The following is a 19,823-nucleotide window of genomic DNA, read 5'->3' on the forward strand; positions in this document are numbered from 1 at the left end:
CTCTTCTGCACAGATTTAGAACTTGTTCTATGCAGGCTTTGAAAAATGAGACCCCTGGTCAGTAATAGCAGAGATATAAATGAAAATAGAAAGTTTGTAAAATACAAAACAGAACACCTCTACTGCTCCATTTACATAATTTTGGAAATTTATAAAACAATATACAGAACTGTGCAAAAGTTTTAGGCAGGTATAAAAAAAATATTTAATGAAAAAATGCTTTGAAACGTGGTAATATTTATTTATATTTATTATTATTTTTTAATCAATTAACAAAATAGAAAGTAAATGAACAGAAAGAAAAATCTAAACTAAATCAATATTTGGTGTGACTGCCTTGCCTACAAAACAGCATCACTTCTTATAGGTACACTGGCACACCTTTTTCGAGGGATTTCAGCAGGTAGGTTGTTTCAAATGTTGGAGAACTAACCAAAGATCTTCTGAGGATGTAGGCTGCCTCAAATCCATCTGTCCCATGTAATTCCAGACTGAATTGATGATGTTGTGATCAGGGCTCTGTGGGGGCCAAAACTGTCTTTTTACTTTATCAGCCCAGAGCACCCAAGCTCCTATGTGTTCCTGCATAATTGAGTCACTTAGCCTTGTATTCATGTCAGTAGTATGGCTTTTTGGACACAATCCATGAGGACTAATTCTGGGCAGACTTCTACAGACAGTAGAAGGCATCTTCCCAAGGGAAGTAAACACATGTCTTTCATTTGCTGCATTAAGTAAACTTAACCAACCACTGCATCTATGGTCCTCAACATTGTCCATTTCTTTTTCAAAATACTCCAAAATAGCTTGAACAGATCTTGAAACCCAGTCTGATTTAAATTCTTTGCCTGGGAGAGACCTTGCTGATGCAGTAGAACTACTTTAAATCTTGTTGCTGTGCTCAGTCTTGCCTTGGTGCATGACCTGTGACATGAAACTGTCTTCCACAACCTCACCTTTGTAGCAGTTTGGCTATTCGTCACCCAGTTTTGATCCTCCTACACAGCTGTTTCTGTTTCAGTTAATGTCTGTGTTTCAACCTACATATATAAAATTGATGAACACCTGCTTGATATAATTGATTAATCATTTACTCTGATCTTACAAAATCGACTTATAGTAAGACTTGTAGTAGTCTTAAGTATAAGAATTGTAAAGCCAAAGGGTAGTCACACAAATATTGATCTGATTTAGATTTTTTTCTGTTCACACTCTGCATTTTCTGAATTGAGAAAAATAAACTATTAAAATATATAATATTGAAAGCATTCTTACTTTAAAACATTTCTTTATAATGGCCTAAAATATAGTGTTCTTTATAGCCTGAAATTTGAGACAAGTAATTCAATGTTTGTGTAGCTAATTTCCTCCACTCTGGTTTATCTGACAAATCTGAACTGTTATAAATGTCAAAAAATGTGCATATAAAGGTTGGCATGAATACATGTTTTATAGAAAAAGAAGGTATGGTTATTTTCATAACACATGCATAATTTATATCATCGTTGAAATGTCAAATATAAATTGTTTGCATTTACAGATGCCAATGTCTATGAAAGAAATGAAGAAATGTGTTACCTTTGCATCAAGCCTTTGAATATAAGACCAAAGATACTCAATGTTGGCTCCAAATGGGTGGACATGAAGGAAGGTTGAAATGACTCCTGCACAAAGAGAGAGAGAGAGAGAGAGAGAGAGAGAGAGAGAGAGAGAGAGAGAGAGAGCGCACACAAGCCTCAATATTGTTATGGTCACATATGCAAGTAAGTGACAGGCTGGTAATAAAGGCAGCCTGCACAATCATAAAACTCCTCTTCAGAGCAGAACCAGCAGTCATCCCCCCTCCCCCATTTTAGTTGATTACTTTGGAGAGGTCCTCCAAAGGTAAAGCAGTGAAGCAGAGGCAGAGAGAGAATATAGTGCCTTGCCTGGAGGGTCCCAAGCCAATATTTATTTCCTTGATTTATATGGCGTAACACTGCCAATTACAGAGGAACCTAATTCAATTCCCTTCACAAGCCATACTTTCACAGAGCCTCACTCTTGAGTGTATAAGGGAGGGGAGGGGTTGGCTGATGATGTCTTATCAGATTTTAAAATGCGAAGCCAAGGATCAACTTTTTCACCTACATGCTGACTTGCAGTCTGCTGCTCCAGCATAGATAAAAAAATGTATTTATGTATGAAGAGAAGCAAATGTGGTAGCAATCATCTTATATAAATAGGAAGTATATTAGCAGTGCTACTTATTGAAGCAAACGAAGGCTTCCTCTCCAGAGTTAACATTCTGGTGCTGCTGCCTGATGGTATAAGCCTGTAAAGGTAAGCAATTTTGTGTTTCACTGTTCTTTTATGTCCCTTCTGCTGGAATAAGCCAAGTTTCCCAGCCGTTCTGGCTCACAGCTCCATAGTCAATTTTTTTTTTAACTAGCCTCCATCTGTATAGTGTGTTTCCTCACTGTTGGCAAAGCAGATATGGGGTGTGTGTGTGTGTGTGTGTGTGTGTGTGTGTGTGTGTGTGTGTGTGTGTGTGTGTGTAGAATTAGTGTTGGATGTGTAGGTCAGAGCCAGTGGTGTGCCTATCAGACAAAGGAACAGCTTCTTTGAGCCATTTTGACCTCTAAGGATCTTGATCCAAAAGCACAAAAGATAGACCAGAAGCTGTGACTACATCTCCTAGCAAGTAGTAAAGCAGCATTTCTCGGTTTCTGTCTCTGACTCTCCTGTTCAGCCTAATGTGTTTTATATGTTGGAGTAAGGATTTTTGGAGACTGAGCCAACATTCTTCCCAACCCAACTGCAGTTGATCAAACCTGCATAGACCAAAGACAGCTTACCAAGTAACAGAGCTTCCTTTTCAGATTTGAGAGGACCTCGCGTTAATGCCTCGTTGCTCTTCTCTCGATGGTGATAGAGTGCTGCAGTGCCATTTACTCCCTGGTCATAGAAACATACACATACACACAGATATATACACACAGATGTCATGCACATATAGAAATCATCTAAGGTGAGTAAGAAACAAAACACAGTGAATAATGTGAATAAGAAGGCACATACATGCTGACCAATCTGTAGTAAACAAGCATTCGGCTCCTCTTTCAGAGAAATCAATGTTTATCGACATTTACCCCCATCCTCTTTGCAAAGCCTACTAAAGATGGCAGGCCATAAGTCAAATAAATGATATAGTGATTCACAGATCAGGGCATTACAAACACTTTTCTTTTTATATGCTTTTTGAGGTTGCATAGAGCATATTTAAATCTAAACAACACATTTCCAGTTAGTAAAATGAAAAAGAAAAATTCTGTTTATGTGTATATATATTTAGTTCCTACAATGGTATGTTTTGTGAAGGAACTGGATTTTAATGATAATAATAATTCTTACATAAGTTGACGCTATATTTAAATATTAGGAGACATTTTCCAGAGCAGTTCTGGAGAGAAGATTAGGCGGCTCTTAAGCTGCTCTGTGCTCTGCTCTGCAAACTGGGTGGTGTGAAGGCACTTTTGCCCATCCGCAGTTGCCAATCTGCTCCGTGTTCACAGTATTCTATAGAAAGAACACTATAAACAAATGTATTGCGGAAGAAGATGTTAGATGTAAGCAATCTAGACTGTTCCCTTGAGTAGAGATTATATTTAAACACAAAAACCTCATTATTTACACCAGACATGTCCTAATGGAAAAGCTGTCAATTGCTACCAGTGCATTAAGAGCTATAGATAATGTTGTCATCCACAAAGGCCTCTAACTGCATTTTTGTTTTTTCAAGTGTTTTTTGTAATAAAACTGACATGGAGGAAGAAATTCTAAACACTAAGCACATTAGCCCAAGGTTTGGTCATGATTTTATTTTATATTATTATTTAAAACCTTGTATATGTTAACACTTTCTTTTATTTCAGAACATTATACAGCATCAGTACGCAGTAGTTTAGTGAAAGCACTGGCTCTTCTTTACCTTGTCAGGGATGTCAGTGGTGTTGTTTATCCCTTCCACCAAATCTGTGCTGTTCAAAAGCTATCAGGAGAAAATAAAAATAAAAAGTATTTGTTTGTGAATGATTTCAAATAGTATAGTTATAAACATAGATTCTGCAAAAGAAATAATAAAATGTGAAGAACATTTGTTTAAGCAATCCTGTATACTCTGACCTGTGTGACACAATGGCTTTATATTTACTTGGCTTTAAAAAGCAAATATTTTCACTCTACACAGGAGAGTAACGTGGCTTTATATTTTATAATGTAGAGTAAATCTTTTATTCAATCCACATTTATTTGTATAGTAATTTTACCAATGGGCATTGGTACAAATCAGCTTTACAGAAATAAATAGATTAAGAATATACATTTATCATCCACAAATTCCCTGTAAGTTTTCTAATGAGTGAGCCAAAGGCAAAAGTAGCATGGAGAAACTACCTAAGATGACTTTAGTTAAAAAACCTTAAGAAACCTTCTACAACTATGCATGTACTGTACACATTATTTTTCATTCATATCTGTAGAGCATTTAGAATACTGGTCAGTCACTGAGTTCAAGTCGATCAATTCTGTTAGGACTTCGGGTTAGGTACAGTGGAAACCACAATCTCCACAGGACTTCTGTTTATTGATGTTCCCATTATCTCAGTCAAATAACATTCATGCAAACCAATGTCTGCAGTTAGTAAAATTGAGTAAACAAGCATGGATTTTATTCAGTGCTCTAAGGCCAACTACAGTGATAGCAAAAATGAGTGGAGATCATGTTGCTCTGTTCAGCAGGGAAGAAGCAATAACACTTGGATCATCTTTCAGGGGCACTTTGTCAGTGACACAAATGCACAAAGCACACAGGAGAGTATGGTGTCTTTTTAAGCAGCACATTTAACCTCCATGTGTAAGTTAGAGTGCATGAAATGGTAAACTAGAAAATGGGACGTTTACATGTAATATAGACAGTAAACACATCAGGCTCAACAGATGTCAAGCAAAACAGAAAAAATAGCCTTCCTGAGCTGTGTCCCACCAGGCATTAATGTTTAAACCTACAAGTGGAAGAAAATGGTTTGTGTGAAAGTGTGTGTATTGTGTGTGTGTGTGTGTGTGTGTGTGTGTGTGTGTGTGTGCGTGTGTGTGTGTGTGTGTGTGTGTGTGTGGTTGAGGGGGTGATTGGCCTTGTATAATCTCATGTTTAATGACAAAGAGGTAAAAATTATTGTATGGGTTACGGCAGAGAAAAAAATTAATCATATCTATAAGGAACTTTAATTAAATATTTAAAATCATTTTGCAATCATTTTAGTAGTTAAAAGAAAGACAGAGGTTCCCAAATTTAGGGTTGATTTTCTAATTGAGGTCATGGGAGAAACCTTTTGTTTTTTTTGTATTGTGTTTTCAATAATTAATTTTATGAAGAGCTCTCCAAATAGTAAATTAGATTCTCTGGGTGAATATTTTGGTGCATGCTATTTTATTCTTTTTTATTATGCTGACGCACTGCACTAGTATATAAACTGACCAGAAATAATAGAAAATTCATAATGCCAATTTAGAGCCATTTTACCTAAAACCTTAAAACCTGAAACCTTCGCTTTAAGCTAAATAGCTAAATAGTAAGTTGTGTTAAACGTACCTTCTCCTTGAGGCTGAAGATCTCCCCCTCTAGGTAGCGCTGCTCATCTCGTGCCTGTTCCAACTCTAGTTCCTTCCCCTTCAACTCATCCTGAAGTCTCAGTAGTTGCTGTGGAGACAGACAGCATTATAAATGATAGCAGACGGCACAAAAAACTTGCCTGTGTAAGTGATGAATGCTTATAAAAAAAGATCAACAACTAAGATCTCAGTGTGGTGCAACCAAAATTAAGCACAGGGTGGCTACATACATGCTTACATACACTAGACAAAACTGTGCAGTGACTGACATGCTATCTTGATGCAGCCGATAGATAGATAGATAGATAGATAGATAGATAGATAGATAGATAGATAGATAGATAGATAGATAGATAGATAGATAGATAGATAGATAGATAGATAGATAGATAGATAGATAGATAGATAGATAGATAGATACTTTATTTATATTCATGGAGATTTACACCATTAATATACATACTAAAAATATGAAAGTATTTTAAGATCATCTCAGCTAATGTTATGCTACAAATACGTTATGGTTTTATAATACTGTGTAGTCAAGTCATTCTTAAAATAGCACCTGGTCACAGCTCTGAGACTTTGTAGTCATATCTTAATTGCAGAATGGATTCTCCACTGAAATTAAGGATGCAAATGATTTCTGTCTAAAATACCATACCTTTTTTTATTTAAAGACATGCAAAATCTAAACTGATCTGTATACTGTGGGTGTTCATGTGCCTTCTCTCATTTCACCTGACTGAAATTGTATTGTGAATGAAATAATATACAAATTCTTGTTTGCATTTGTCGGTGAATTGTGCAGGGTAGGAACAATATAAACACATATCATGTTCTCTTATCGATCTCTGAGTGAAAAACGCAGAGCTTTTATCACAGGTTAAAATGTTATATTATGAAAGACAAATGCATCATGACTTCCACTTCCTGTTTTTTTTTGTGAATGGAAAATATGTGTGTGGCTTTGATTTTGTGTATAGGGTGAGCAGTAGATTGTTGAGGCATGAACTGAGTAAGTTGGAGGGTCTGGCAGGGTGCACTGCAAGCTCACAGAACTCCTGCTATGAGTTAAGCCTCACCATTTTGTGTAAAGAGGTCAAACATTTAGCACAACATCATAGTATAAAGGTGCAGTTTTGTCTTATAAGAGTATATTGAGTTAAATTACTATAAATAATAATATTCTAGTTAGTATATGCTTTGTGTGTGTGTGTGTGTGTGTGTGTGTGTGTGTGTGTGTGTGTGTTACCTGCTGCATGCTGTGCATAGTTTGCTGCAGGAAGTTGAGCTGGTGCTCATGACTGTGCTCCTCTTCAGGGTGTTGCACCTTTCCCTGCTCCTTCTTCAACAGCTCCACCTCATTCCTGTACGCATCCAGCTGCCAGCGCAGACTGTCATTCTCTTCTCGCAGACCATAAGACTGAGCAGCCAGAGCTGCAGACATGAAAAGAATACAAAAGGCTCATGTTACAACAGTATATGCATAAGGCATAGTAAGGCAAAATTATTTTTTACCTCTCTCTACTGTAAGTCTAAAGTGTCTACTTATTTATTTGTTTAATTATTTGTATATTGATTGATTCATTGCTACCTAGAGATCTTTTTTAACTTGTTTAGCTGAATGTCTTACAAAAATGGTAAAGTAATGTGTATTTTCATATTGTTCTACATGCCAATGTTGCTGGTTTCACATAGTCCTTTTTCTTCACGTACACTGACAATTGATGTAAAACACATTAGGTGTACAAAGAATAATGAACTAAATTGAGCTATTGGATGCAGTATTTTTCCATTCCAACCAAAATACTATTCAGGGTTGCAGGACTGGACAGTTCATGATATATGGCTAAGCTCTGAATTTCCAGACAGCTGAGTTGTGCAGAAACAGTCCCCCTTAATCGAGCAGTGTCAAGAAAAACACAAACCTGGATGTTTAATAACTCATTCTAGCATTCCATCACCAATAACTAAATAGCTAAATATTTTCCTCAAGATTAGCCATAGGTATAGCAAATAAGGTGCAAAACTAGTGCTTGTATTTAAATAAAGTACACTGTGTAACAGTAACAGTGTTAATACTTACAATGAAAAGGATAATAGAACAATTTTATGAATTAGGGCCATGAATTGAGAATCACATTTAATAATGGTTCAATATCCTGATATTCAAAAATATTTACAATATGTTACATTACATAGATGTTACACAATAAATATGAAAAGCACAGATCTCACCTGAGTTATCCATCCGGACCTTCTTACAGGGGTTTTCTTCCAAGTCTTCATCTGACATCTCCATTTCTTCTTCTCTTCGGATTCCCATGATATCCTCACTGTGGGCGTTTCTCAGCTCCTAAAACACCAAAATCAAAAACGCACCCAATCATCCACCCACACAATCACACAAAAACGTACACAATAGGAGAGACAGGGGGAGTCAGAGAGAAACACGCACAGACACCATTAGTGGTATCTGCCCTGTAACATGTTCTTTGCTAGAACATGATTTAATATTTAATTTGTCATATTTTATTCTACTATTATCTACTATAGAAAAACGTCCCTTTCATTTATACCAGTAATCAATTACACATATTTATGTAAGCATAATAGTAGAATTTTCTTTGACTTTCAGCTCGAACAGGCTCTTGTTGCAGACCAACTTTGTGATAAATTGACAGACAGTTGCTGACTGATTGAGTCCAACACAGCCTGCTGAGAGAGCTGAGACTCTGCCATCACACAGCTGTGTGTGATAACAACAGCTTGGATGCTCCATTTGTCTGGGACTGAAAAGTGTAAAAATCACATTATACAAACTTCCAGGCTCACTGATCCCCTGATAGTCATTATAGGGATCAGCAGTAAGGTGGTTTAATGCCAGTAGTGTGAAATCTTGCAGATCAGACACAATAAATATCATTGAAGTGGTTGCACTGAAGGGAAGGAGAGCACATAGAAGTTTCACTGTATGTATGCATAGGTATAGTGCTTGTTCCTTTATCTTGTTTTGTAAACTATGATAAATGGACACTATGGTGATATTTTTGTTGCCACTATGTTTTATCACAAAGCTGTAAGTGAAGTAAATAAATATTAAAGTATGATATAATTTTGCTTTAAAGTATTCTGACTGCACGGGCCAAGATTTCACAGTGGTGACATCAAAACTGATTTTGGCCTATCACTGCACCTTTACAAAATCAGCATCTTACCTCTTATTAGACTGAGAACATTAATATGAAGTTTCCATTTAATGTCTGGACTTAGTATGAATAGAAATAGTGTACTTCCTTTTGGGGGGTTACATGTTTTTGGTCCTCACAGAAAAAACATCCCAAAGATTTTGTTACATAAATATATATATTTATGTAATTTGTAAATGTACTTCAGAATATACATGGACTAAATAGGTTTGTGAAAACACTGATTTTGGGACAAACTTCAAAAGACTGGTTAATGTTTTGAATATAAAACCAAAATACACCATATGGACAAAAGTTTCAGTGTAATATTTGAACATTCCAATCCACATTTAGTTGCCATTTGCTGTTATAATTAACCTCCACTCATCTGGAAAGATGTTCCACTAGATTTTGAAGTGTGGTTGTGGAGATTTAGCCACTCATTCAGCCACAAGGGCAATATTAAAGTATGTATTTTATGTCATTTAAATGGCTCTGTAAATCGTAGACTGTCTGCACTAACACTGTGCCTTTGTTTGCTAAAATGTATTAGATTAAATTATATTTATCTATTGTTTATTATAAAGAATTATAAAAAAAATAAGAAGTAGCAGGCCACTCAAGATCTTCCATTCCAAACCAGGTTGCATGAAACAGGTTTTACATAATTATTTTTCTTAGACTGAGACAATTGTTGTAAAAGACATTAGGTACATAAAAAAATGAAATGAATTGAGCAATTGAATGCAGTATTTTTTTTATTCCAACCAAAATACTATTCAGGGTTGCAGAGCTGGACAGTTTAATGATATATGGCTGAGCTCTGAAACTCTAAACAGCTGAGCTGTGCAGAAATATCCCCCTCTTAAACCAGTGGTGTCAAGAAAAACACAAACCTGGATCGTTTAATAACTAATTCTGGCATTCAATCACAAAAAAATAAATAGCTAAATATTTTCCTCAAGATTAGATATGCCAAATAAGTTTTGTGTAAAACTAGTGCTAGTACTTAAATAAAGAGCTCTATAGCAGGCCACTTTTACTCTAAATCATGTAACCCATGGATTAGGTTTGGTTCTCCTAGTGCAAGTAAAGGGAAAATTCAATGCTCTATATCACAATTGTGTTTTCAAATTTGTGGTAACATTTTGGGTTGATTTCACTACAAATGGTGATATCAAGTCTCTCGATAATTATGTCCATACTGTATAGTGTACTATTTTAAAACTTTAATCTAAACCTAATGCAAATTTTATCAGTAATGAATTATTTATTCAAGCATAATATTAATGACTATCATTTTAACCCTAGAAGTATCAGTTGCCATGGTAACTTTAGAGCTACTTTACTTTCTAGTACACACAGACTGTGCTGCAGAATGAGAGACCAGAATCAGAAAAGCAGGATGGTTTATTTGTGAGACCACGAAAGCCATAAAGACCCACAAGTCACATTAGCAGCTAGAGTGCCAATGCAGCTTGTGGAGTCAGCATGACAAGAAGATAGGAGACATACCAACCTCACACTGCTTTCGCCAAATGTCTATGTTCTTGCGCTGTGCTTTTGAGAAATGGTCCCATGCCTTTTGCCGGGTGGCAGCGCTGAATACGCCCGTAATCTGCTCAACTTTGGTGGATAAGGAAGTCAGACAAGACAAGCCATTTATGTAGAGCCACTGCCAGCTAGAGACACACACCAGAAACCTTCCCAGTGAGGTTCCTGATAGTGTCTGCTCTATTGTACTTACATCTTATGACCTGCTGATTCAAATCCTTAAGGACTGAGGAAGGCAACAGGATACAATGGTTGGAATATATTTGTTCTTCAAAAGTCTCATTGCTTTAATGAATTTGAGGGAAGCTGAGATGGAGCTTCAGTTAAAATTTTAATATTATTGTATTCAAATTTCAATTTGCAATTCATAGGTTTCAAAATACAAACAAATACTGAAGTTCTACCTGTTGTAAAATGTTGCCTTTTGATCTGACTAAATGTACACATTTAGTTTGAGATATTTGTGTGATTTGTGTATTGTGTGATTAAACAGACCCATGCACCGGTTACTAACTTAGATCTTTGAGTATTGCTTTTTATGGGTTTTAGTGTTGATACAGGTACATTGGAGCTGCTGACAAGTCTTGCATGATTAATACAGGCAGATGAGTCCATAAACAGCATAATCACAAATTGTATTGTTTAAATGCTTATTTGTGTAAAATATTTATAGGTAGTCATTCTTGCTATATAGAGGGTGTTAAGAGCTACAAAGCTCTTTGATATCTGAATTATTCTGAATGACTGGGATGGAGCTGTTTCAGATTTGTTTTGTTGATGCAGATATTGAATAATGGTCAAGCCAGGCATGAGTTCCTAGTTATAAGGTTCACACTCCAGATTTGAGTTTTTGCTTTGTAAGCATCAAATTACCACAAACATATCTATATCTATAATATATTTTTAGACATACCAGCCAAACAGTCAAAAGGACAGGGGTATAAGATCAATCTGTAGTTTATTAGTGCATGTGCCTGTGTTAAACCCAATTAAACATTAAATTCCATCTGATACTACTACTACTACTACTACTACTACTACTACTACTACTACTATCACTATTACAACAGTACTTCAGTAGACAATGCTTTATAATTACTATTTTTTTAATCTATGATCAATTAGAAATTAAATTATAGACATAATTCATAATTTTGCATTCCATCATGGCCAACCAAATAAAATAATAATAATCACATTTTTAGAATCTGATTTTGGCATACCTGTAAGTTAAGTTGAACAGCTCCATTCCTGTAATGAAGACAGGCTCCTCCCACTGAGACTGTACTTACCCTGGGCCATTCTGTGGGCTATGGCTAGTGTCCCCCTTGGGGGCTAGGTCTGATCTTATTATAATATTACTAAACTGTGTGAACATATATAAGGTTTTTCCTTATTTTTCTTCCTGACAGGCTGAAATAAATAAAGCTTAATAATTGGTATGCTATTACATTTTGGCATAGCTGCTAAATAAAGCCATTTAGAATGGTACAATGGTTTATCTCCAAACTGAGTCAGAAAGCCCACTGGTCTGATTAAAAGACTGAGCCAGCTTTCGAATCACACATAATCTTGGACAGAACAAAGGATGAACTGTTGTCATGGTAACACTACATGAATGTCTCTAGGTAAGAAGTGTGTATAATGCCTGTGAGTCTTACATTGAGTGAGGATGGTGAGCAGTGAGTTCTTGAAGCGCTCTTTGGCTTGCTCCATCTCCTCTTCATGCTGGGCCTTCTCGTTCATCAAGCGCCGCACGTGGCTGTTGGCTGACTGGATCATAGAGTAGAACTGATTGGCAGTGCGCCGGTTCACCTCACCCCGTTCTATCCATGTGAACAGTACTGCTATAGCCTCACTGAACTTATTGTCATCTGTGGAAAAAGTGGGAGATTTTTTTTTAAAGGAATTCAGAGATTTCAAAATAGTAAATACAGATCTTTTAACATAAGGTTTATTACGTTAAATATGATATATGAAAAAAAAGGGGGAAAGGGCTACCACACTTAACATGCTTTAATCTAGTGAATATTTAGTGTAACCCTAAAAATGCAATATAAAATATAAAGCTATCAAGCAACAAAAAGCAAAAAACATTTATCCATATCTTCTTCTTCAAACCTCTTCCCTCTCTCTCTAGTAAATTACTACTGAAGACATTCAAACTATTAAAGAACTTGTGCATTAACATATATATTAAACAAAAAGATGTTAACCGAAATATGTTTTATATTTGTCCAGATTGTCCAAAGTGGCTACAGATTTAAATAAATGTTTCTTAAAGTTCAAGTGGCAGACATATTTTAGCATCCACTGTTCAGCGGAGACTGCGTGAGTCAGGACTTGACTTGAACATGGTTCAGTTGCGGCAAAGAAACCATTACGTCAGAAGAACAACAAGCAGAAGAGCCTAGTAAGGGCTAAGAAACACAAGGAATAGACATTAGATCAGTGAAAAATGGTCCTTTGGTCTGAAGATTCCAAATTAGGGATTTCTTTGGTTTTGCTGTGTCTTTGTTAGACATAGGGAGAGTGAACAGACAGTCCCTGAATGTGTGGTTCCCACTGTGAAACATTGAGGAGGAAGTGCAACGGTGTGGGGGGGCTTTGCTGGTGACACTGTTACATAGCATTTTGCAGTGACATGCCAGCCCATCTGTTTTGGATTTAGTGGGACCATCATTTGTTTTCCAACAGGACAATGACCCAAAACACACCTCTAGGTTATGTGATGCATCAGATGAAATTGCCTCCACAATCACTCAATTTAAATCCATTTGAAATTGTTCAGTATAAGTTGGACTGGAGAGTGAAGAAAAAGCAGCTCAACACCTCTGAGTACTCCTTAGTATTGTTGGAAAACCATTCCAGGTAACTACCTTATGAGGTTTACTGTGAGAATGCAGAGTATGCAAAGCTATCATCAAATCAAAATATGGCTTTCATGATTCTGTTGTCAGAAGTTTGTAGACTGTTTAAAATATATTAAAGAAATTGCTAATGTAGAACAAACGGCATTTGTCAGTCAGGCCATTTATAACTGATCAAATCTTTATCATGTGTTTTTGACTATAATATTAAGCTTATGTGAGCGATGATTTACCTTATTATTCATCACTGAAAAAAAAAAGTGTGATAATTGCTTATATTCAAATAATAAAAAATAATTAATTATATATCATAGAGACTTTTTATTCCCGCAGCTATTCCATGTTCTGTAAAAAATTTCAGTAGCCTATAGAGTTGTAAAGTAGTTGCAGGCTAAGAGCAGACCATATAGATTGCACTATCATTTATCATTCCAACTAGTTTAGAAAGCTGTATTCCCATAGTCCCAGGACAGGCATGCCTCTCCAATGAAGTAAAAATAATTCCCTCAGTAAAAAATACAACTGCAAAGCCAGTCCCCAGCAATCAAATAGACATGACAGGATTTGTAAAAGTATAAAAACTTAATACTCTCCTTGCTAAATCCCCCATCATATATTTTTGCCTTGCTATAGCTGTATGGCTTCTATAATTAACTAGCAGTTAATCAGTCACCATAAATGGAATTAGTATTGTGTGATATATCATAGACTTATTTCTGTAAATAATTTCATTTAAATGTATTTATTATATTCAAATACAATAAGAAAAACATGCTTTTTATAAATACAAATACCAACAACAATTGCAAAGAAAAATGATATGCTTCGACCTGTACCAGACAAGGCATTAAAAGAGCAGCCTAAGAAAGACTTATCAAAAAGCTGAGACCCAAAAGCAGAGCTGAATAAAAGCCAAATCCAGTGGAAACACTGGCTTTACATTGTGACTGGCTTTTAATGCTGCCCTCTTACAGAAATGTGGCTTAACTCCACTGAAAAACACGTACAGCAAATCGAGGCCTGGGAGAGTGTTTCTTGATGTTTTACAGATAATATTGTAGACAAAAAACAAAAACAAAGGCCTTTTCACTATTACCATTTAAACAGGCATTATAATATTTATAGTCCAAACATATTAGTGTATTACAAAACAAAAAAGCCTGCCCCAATTTCAGAAAAAAATACTAATATAATAGTGTCTTTTCAGCACCAAGCAGAATACGGAGCTGTATCTAGCATTCTTTGTGTGCGTTTTGGGGCTCATTTAACATACAACTGCACATGGTGCAAGAAAGCACCACACTGAGAGAATAGGAAATGCTCAACTGTGTGCCAAGATTGCTGATAAGGTGGGGGGTTTGCTGTCGAGTTACCATCATCTATATGAAAGCAGATGAGGAGATTTGAGAGGCTTGGAAAGGCACTTTACACCTGATGTCTGTTTTAATTTATCACAAATTCCAGAAAAAAAATCATATGCTGCATATGAAGGTGAAAACATTTGACCTAGAAAGATCTGGAGAAACAATCTGCAGCAGCCGATTCTTGTTTTTATTCTTGATGTTATTCTTTGAAAAAAAATAATAAATGAAAGGCCAAATCTTGAAGCTAAATAATTTTTTAAAATGAAAAAGCCTGTTGAGAAACAATCTCATCAATATAAATTGTTTATGCAGCATATACAATGAAAAGCAAGGAGTTTAGAAATGGAGGTGTTTTTTGACTGCCTGAATCATTTACAGCCTTTTTTTTTTTTGCAGGTTTTCAGATTGTGAGGAAAAACACATGGGTGAAAAATCAGGTGGCTGGGAAATATTCCTGAAGTGTAGAAATCAATGCATTATTATTTATGGCAAGTTGTGTCTATTATATTATAAGTTTATCCTAGCAGAATATTTTGGGTTAAAACAATGGCTACAGTACTAAATTTAAGGTCTTTACAAAAAATATTGTGCTGTAATATGAATGCCCTTTGTGTCAGATTAAACCTCAAAGAATTCATCTTTATTTATTAACACCCCTGACTTCTGTTTTGGATGGCGTCTGCTTTGGGCTAGATAGCCAGTACTCTGACTAAAGACTCAAGTAGACTTAGAGAAAGAATTCTTTAGTAGAAAAAAATTACAGAGAGGAAGGTTAACTGAGAAGAAGTTTGTGCTTTAGGCATGGTCTTTTACCCAAACTTCAGTTGCTGGATTCTTTTCCTAACTTGTTCTGCATAGAATTCACTGCCTTTACTGCAGTGTTTAGATTAGAGGCATGAGGCCTCCTAGTGAATATTTGCTAAGGACCACTATAGCAGCTCATTTAGGACAAAGACAAGCCCGGCCCTACACAACAAAAAACAGTTGGCCATGTTTTTGGGTTGCAGCTGTGGACAGTGGAGGAGCGTAGGCTGGGAAGAAGGCTGAGCAGCCAAACATTTCACTAATAACTTTACATCATCATCAAAGAACAGCCGAAATGAAAAAACATATGCAGCCAAGCAAGTCTTCAGACCACACTGAAGTTGGCAAAACACTGCTGAACAGCTGCTCAAGATATTTTTTCACCTTCACTGCTTTTTTTTCCCCCCCGTTTCTCTAATGATGATGCATTTCCTGATGAAAAGCAGCCATGGACTCCATGAAAACTTTTTCAGCAGAAAAACACACCTTTCAGTTTTTCCCCGAGTAGGCCAGCCTCATGTTCTGAGTAGTGCATGATAGGAGGGGGAGAAGGAGGTCGCAAGTGGTCTTCATGGATTTTGCGCCGATGACGTTCTTCTCGTGCCAGTAACCTCTGTTTGCACTCCCACTCATATAAGTCATCCCTCGCCTGAGCAAAGTCCACATGGATACGGCCTGAATCCTTTTTATCTGTGCTGGAACCAATGCGCATCCGGTAGCCTAAGATATAAAATACAACTATTATAAATTATAGAAAGTACCAGTGTTTAAAAAAAAATAATAATAATAAATTAATATCATTAATAAAAATCTCTAAAGCAAAAAATGTTTGTGGCCATAGAATGTGCTGTTTAACACTCACATTCATATATATTGACTCTATATTCTTTCATAAATATTTATTTGGCTTGGGTTCATGCAAGTGTGAAGGTATAGCATATAATTTGCATACAGTTTATACTCATCAAACAATTCAGTGTACTTTGTAAATAAGGATATAGCCATCTTAGAAGAGATCGCTCCCATCAGGACAAATTTTTTTTGTCACAGAATAAAATAGATCAGTCAGAAGAGCTTTGTATTGATTTGCGGTAACTCTTCCTTTTAAGTGCGAATGAAACCAATCCATGACAAAAAATGTCCCCACAGCATGTCTTTCTTCCTTCAATTTGTATATCAACATATACTCAAAGTCAGTCTATAAGTTAGGGAGATAAAAAAACAAAAGCGCACCAGAAAGGTAAATAGCTTTGTCCACCATGAACTCTTCAATGAAACGGATGTGGCAGAAGTTTTTCTTGCTCTTGCGGATGGCAACAATTTCACCACACTGGTCAAACACCTCTCGTATAATTTCTTCACTTGCATTCTCAGGGAGTCCGCCAACAAACACTGTTTTGCAGCCGGGAGGCCGTTCTCTAGTAGATGGAGGTGGAAGATCTGTAGGATCAAGATACAGAGCAAGTCACAACTGATTAATGATTGTATCATACCTACTTTTTTTTTCATCAACCCATCTTTTTTCCGGGAAAGATTAGCTAATAAAGTTATCTGCAGGATACACATGAAACTCTTACTGGGGTTCTGGGGAAAAAGTGTACAGCTCTTGCAGTGGATAATCTCTTTGATGACAGGTAGCTCAGGCTGCACAGGTGGGGGAGGCACCAGACTGATCCCTGCCATCATGGGGTTAATAGGTGCTATAATACCCAAGTTGGGATCAAAACCTTGGATACAGATGGACTCTGAAAGAAAATCCAATGAAATGAAAGGTTAGAAATGCATCCTTTAATTTTAAAGTAGAGAAGAATGTTCAAAAGAATCTAACAATAATGAAAAAGGTGATAAAAATCCTACTAGCGAAAAAGGACAACAGTGTCACCCAAAAGATAGGACATAAGGCTTAGGTTACGACATAAAATTGCAATACTTTCCTATTCTCTTCTGTAAATCTATGATTGTAATCATGTGAAATGTGTACTTTAGCAGATGCCTGCCAAACACATGAAAATATAAATTCTTCAACAAATTTTTACACAGAAATTCCTTCCTTCAAGGACTACAGGAGTTCTCGTTCTTTTGGCCTTAAGCTTCTCATTTGCTGACAGAGACTTAAGGAATGGGTTATATGCTAGTATTATTATTTTTTTTTATCATTTCAGAGAACTTGATCCAGAGTTAAAGCTTCTTCACAGGAAACAACTGGCTCTGATTATCTCTAAAGGTGGAATGTTATCAATCAGAAGCCCTCAGAAATACCATTATTGTCAATTTGTGCACCAGGGGAATATTAGTTCCATGAGGAAATCTCTTTAATCATGTGACTTCTTCACCCATTAACATCGATTATTCCTCACTGTTTACCATACAGACAGTACATAATCCGGGAAGTCACTATCAGTGTCTGAATAGTGACACATAATCATATAACTTCCATCACCTCAGCCGAGAACAGCAATGTATCCAAACTGACTCTGTTAATATCCATAGAACATGTAAGTATAGTATGGAACTGCAAATATTTTGTGGCCAGATCCAATGGGCCATAAGAACTTCTTTGAAGTGTGGATAGACTAATTTTGTTTTTTTTAATTCTCCCTGCGAATTTGTGTGACAAAGAAGTTTATATGATAATTAAACCTGCACTGCAAAATAATAATCTAGGTGATCAAGCATGTCCTTAAATTTATTTTTCAGTCAGCACATCTGTAAACATTAAAATCATCCTGCTGGCTACTGAACAGGCAGCCGCTCTTCTCTGTAAGGTCCTTTTATGTGTGTCACTCCAGGAACAATATGTCATAAATTGTTCCTTTGAGTTGCACATTGCTTACGACCACCAGGCTCTAAAGGAATCCTGTGCAAACTGCTCGTAGCACTTCCCCCCATGTTTTTTTATTAACTAGTCACTTCATGCTAGAAGCAAACCATAATAATTTTAATATCCAGTCTTAAATGATTAATGGCACCCAAATAACAAAACGCTCAAATATAATTCAAAATGTAAGCCTTTTTAAATTATACCATTTCCATAAATATGCATGATCCGTAGAATCTGCTCATGCATTTAAATCTCAGCTTAATTTGCCTCAATCTACCACAGCTCCTTGGGATGATATTAGCTCCAATATGTCGCTAACTCAGCACAGGCCCTATTTTGTATGAGATACTATTGTAAATGCAGTCACAGCATTAAACTGTATGGAAAGCTAATTATAGAGCCTTTCGATCATTCACTCACTCCGTTTTGCTATAGTCCTAAGCAACGCAGGCAACATTTCTTGTGGATTTATTGTCATCTCTAAAAGTACTGGCATGTGGATAAAAATGTCTTTGTGATTAAATAGCTTAGATTTCTTTAATATTTTCAGGTTTGGGTTAAGCCAATTAACAAAGACCTTTTTCTTTTTTTTTAAGGGTGTCAATAATTATGAAACTTATTACATATTTTACAGTTGCCAAAAGCTGTAGTGTTTGCATTAGCCGTATACTATTCCATAATTCATTATTCCTTTATTTCCATAGTATGTGCCACAGACAGGGTACCAACACCTTTCCAAATGATTCTAAGTAGAAGCTGGAACCAGGAATAGCTCATACAGGCCTCAGACAAAGAGTCAGTGTATGCCTCCAGAGCACTCGAGGGTACCAGCCTTTCCAGGGTTGCAACAAATGGGTCCTCAATGAGAAAATAAAGCTCAACAGACTGGAACACAGTTTAACATAAAATCCAGTGTCTAGCATTGCTGCTAAAGGTCACATACTTGGCTTGAGCAGATGGTGCTAGTGTGGTTTGCTGGGAGAAATATGAGAAATTTGTTATTGACTCAGGCTATTGCTCCTTTGTGGAAAAAAGTGTTGGGGAGAGTGGAAAAAAATTTAAGTAAGAGTTAGTTACATGCACAACCTAAGATGCACAGCTCTACCTGACACCAACTGCTGTCCGGTTATGCCCATAGGCACGATGCCTAAGTTATTCATGGCTGTGGCCCAAGCACCAGGGTCCGCCACAGGCACACTGAGGTGGGCTTGCTCTGTACCCAAACCCCCAATGCCATCTGCAGCTGCAGAGAGAAAGCACAGAGGACACATTTGATTATTTAAGTAAATATTCAACAGCTCCTTATGCAATCCAATTTGACCAAAGACAAAGGCATCCTGACAGCACAATCCCTATACAAACCCATCTGGTGGTTGCAGGCTGCTGATTCTTAATTGTATAGTTCCCTGCTTTTTACTTAATCACACTGTAGATGTACCTTTCACGACCTCTTGTATTTTTGATTTTTTTTTATGTATACTACAGTGACAAATTAGAATTCTGTAATGTTCTGCATAAAAATATGCTTATTGAAATGCAGACTGAACAGTTCACAATGTTATCAATACCT

The 19,823-nt window shown here is 36.4% G+C and overlaps 1 protein-coding gene across 1 annotated transcript in view; it reads right to left on the reverse strand.

Moving 5' to 3' along the window:
• The window catches only part of enox1 (ecto-NOX disulfide-thiol exchanger 1), a 47,207-nt gene that overhangs the window by 1,936 nt on the left and 25,448 nt on the right, over positions 1-19,823 (reverse strand). Inside the window, exons 3-14 of the mRNA XM_046846001.1 lie at positions 19,359-19,496; positions 17,010-17,177; positions 16,666-16,872; positions 15,919-16,152; positions 12,056-12,268; positions 10,360-10,466; positions 7,891-8,008; positions 6,905-7,089; positions 5,630-5,737; positions 3,971-4,030; positions 2,838-2,937; positions 1,579-1,664 (exon numbers count right to left, since the gene is read on the reverse strand). Of these exons, the coding sequence (XP_046701957.1) occupies positions 1,579-1,664; positions 2,838-2,937; positions 3,971-4,030; positions 5,630-5,737; positions 6,905-7,089; positions 7,891-8,008; positions 10,360-10,466; positions 12,056-12,268; positions 15,919-16,152; positions 16,666-16,872; positions 17,010-17,177; positions 19,359-19,496 (1,724 nt within the window). The remainder of the gene's footprint in view (positions 1-1,578; positions 1,665-2,837; positions 2,938-3,970; positions 4,031-5,629; positions 5,738-6,904; positions 7,090-7,890; positions 8,009-10,359; positions 10,467-12,055; positions 12,269-15,918; positions 16,153-16,665; positions 16,873-17,009; positions 17,178-19,358; positions 19,497-19,823) is intronic.

The sequence above is a fragment of the Silurus meridionalis genome, chromosome 3 (genome assembly GCF_014805685.1).
Source record: "Silurus meridionalis isolate SWU-2019-XX chromosome 3, ASM1480568v1, whole genome shotgun sequence".
In the NCBI taxonomy this organism is placed as follows: domain Eukaryota; kingdom Metazoa; phylum Chordata; class Actinopteri; order Siluriformes; family Siluridae; genus Silurus; species Silurus meridionalis.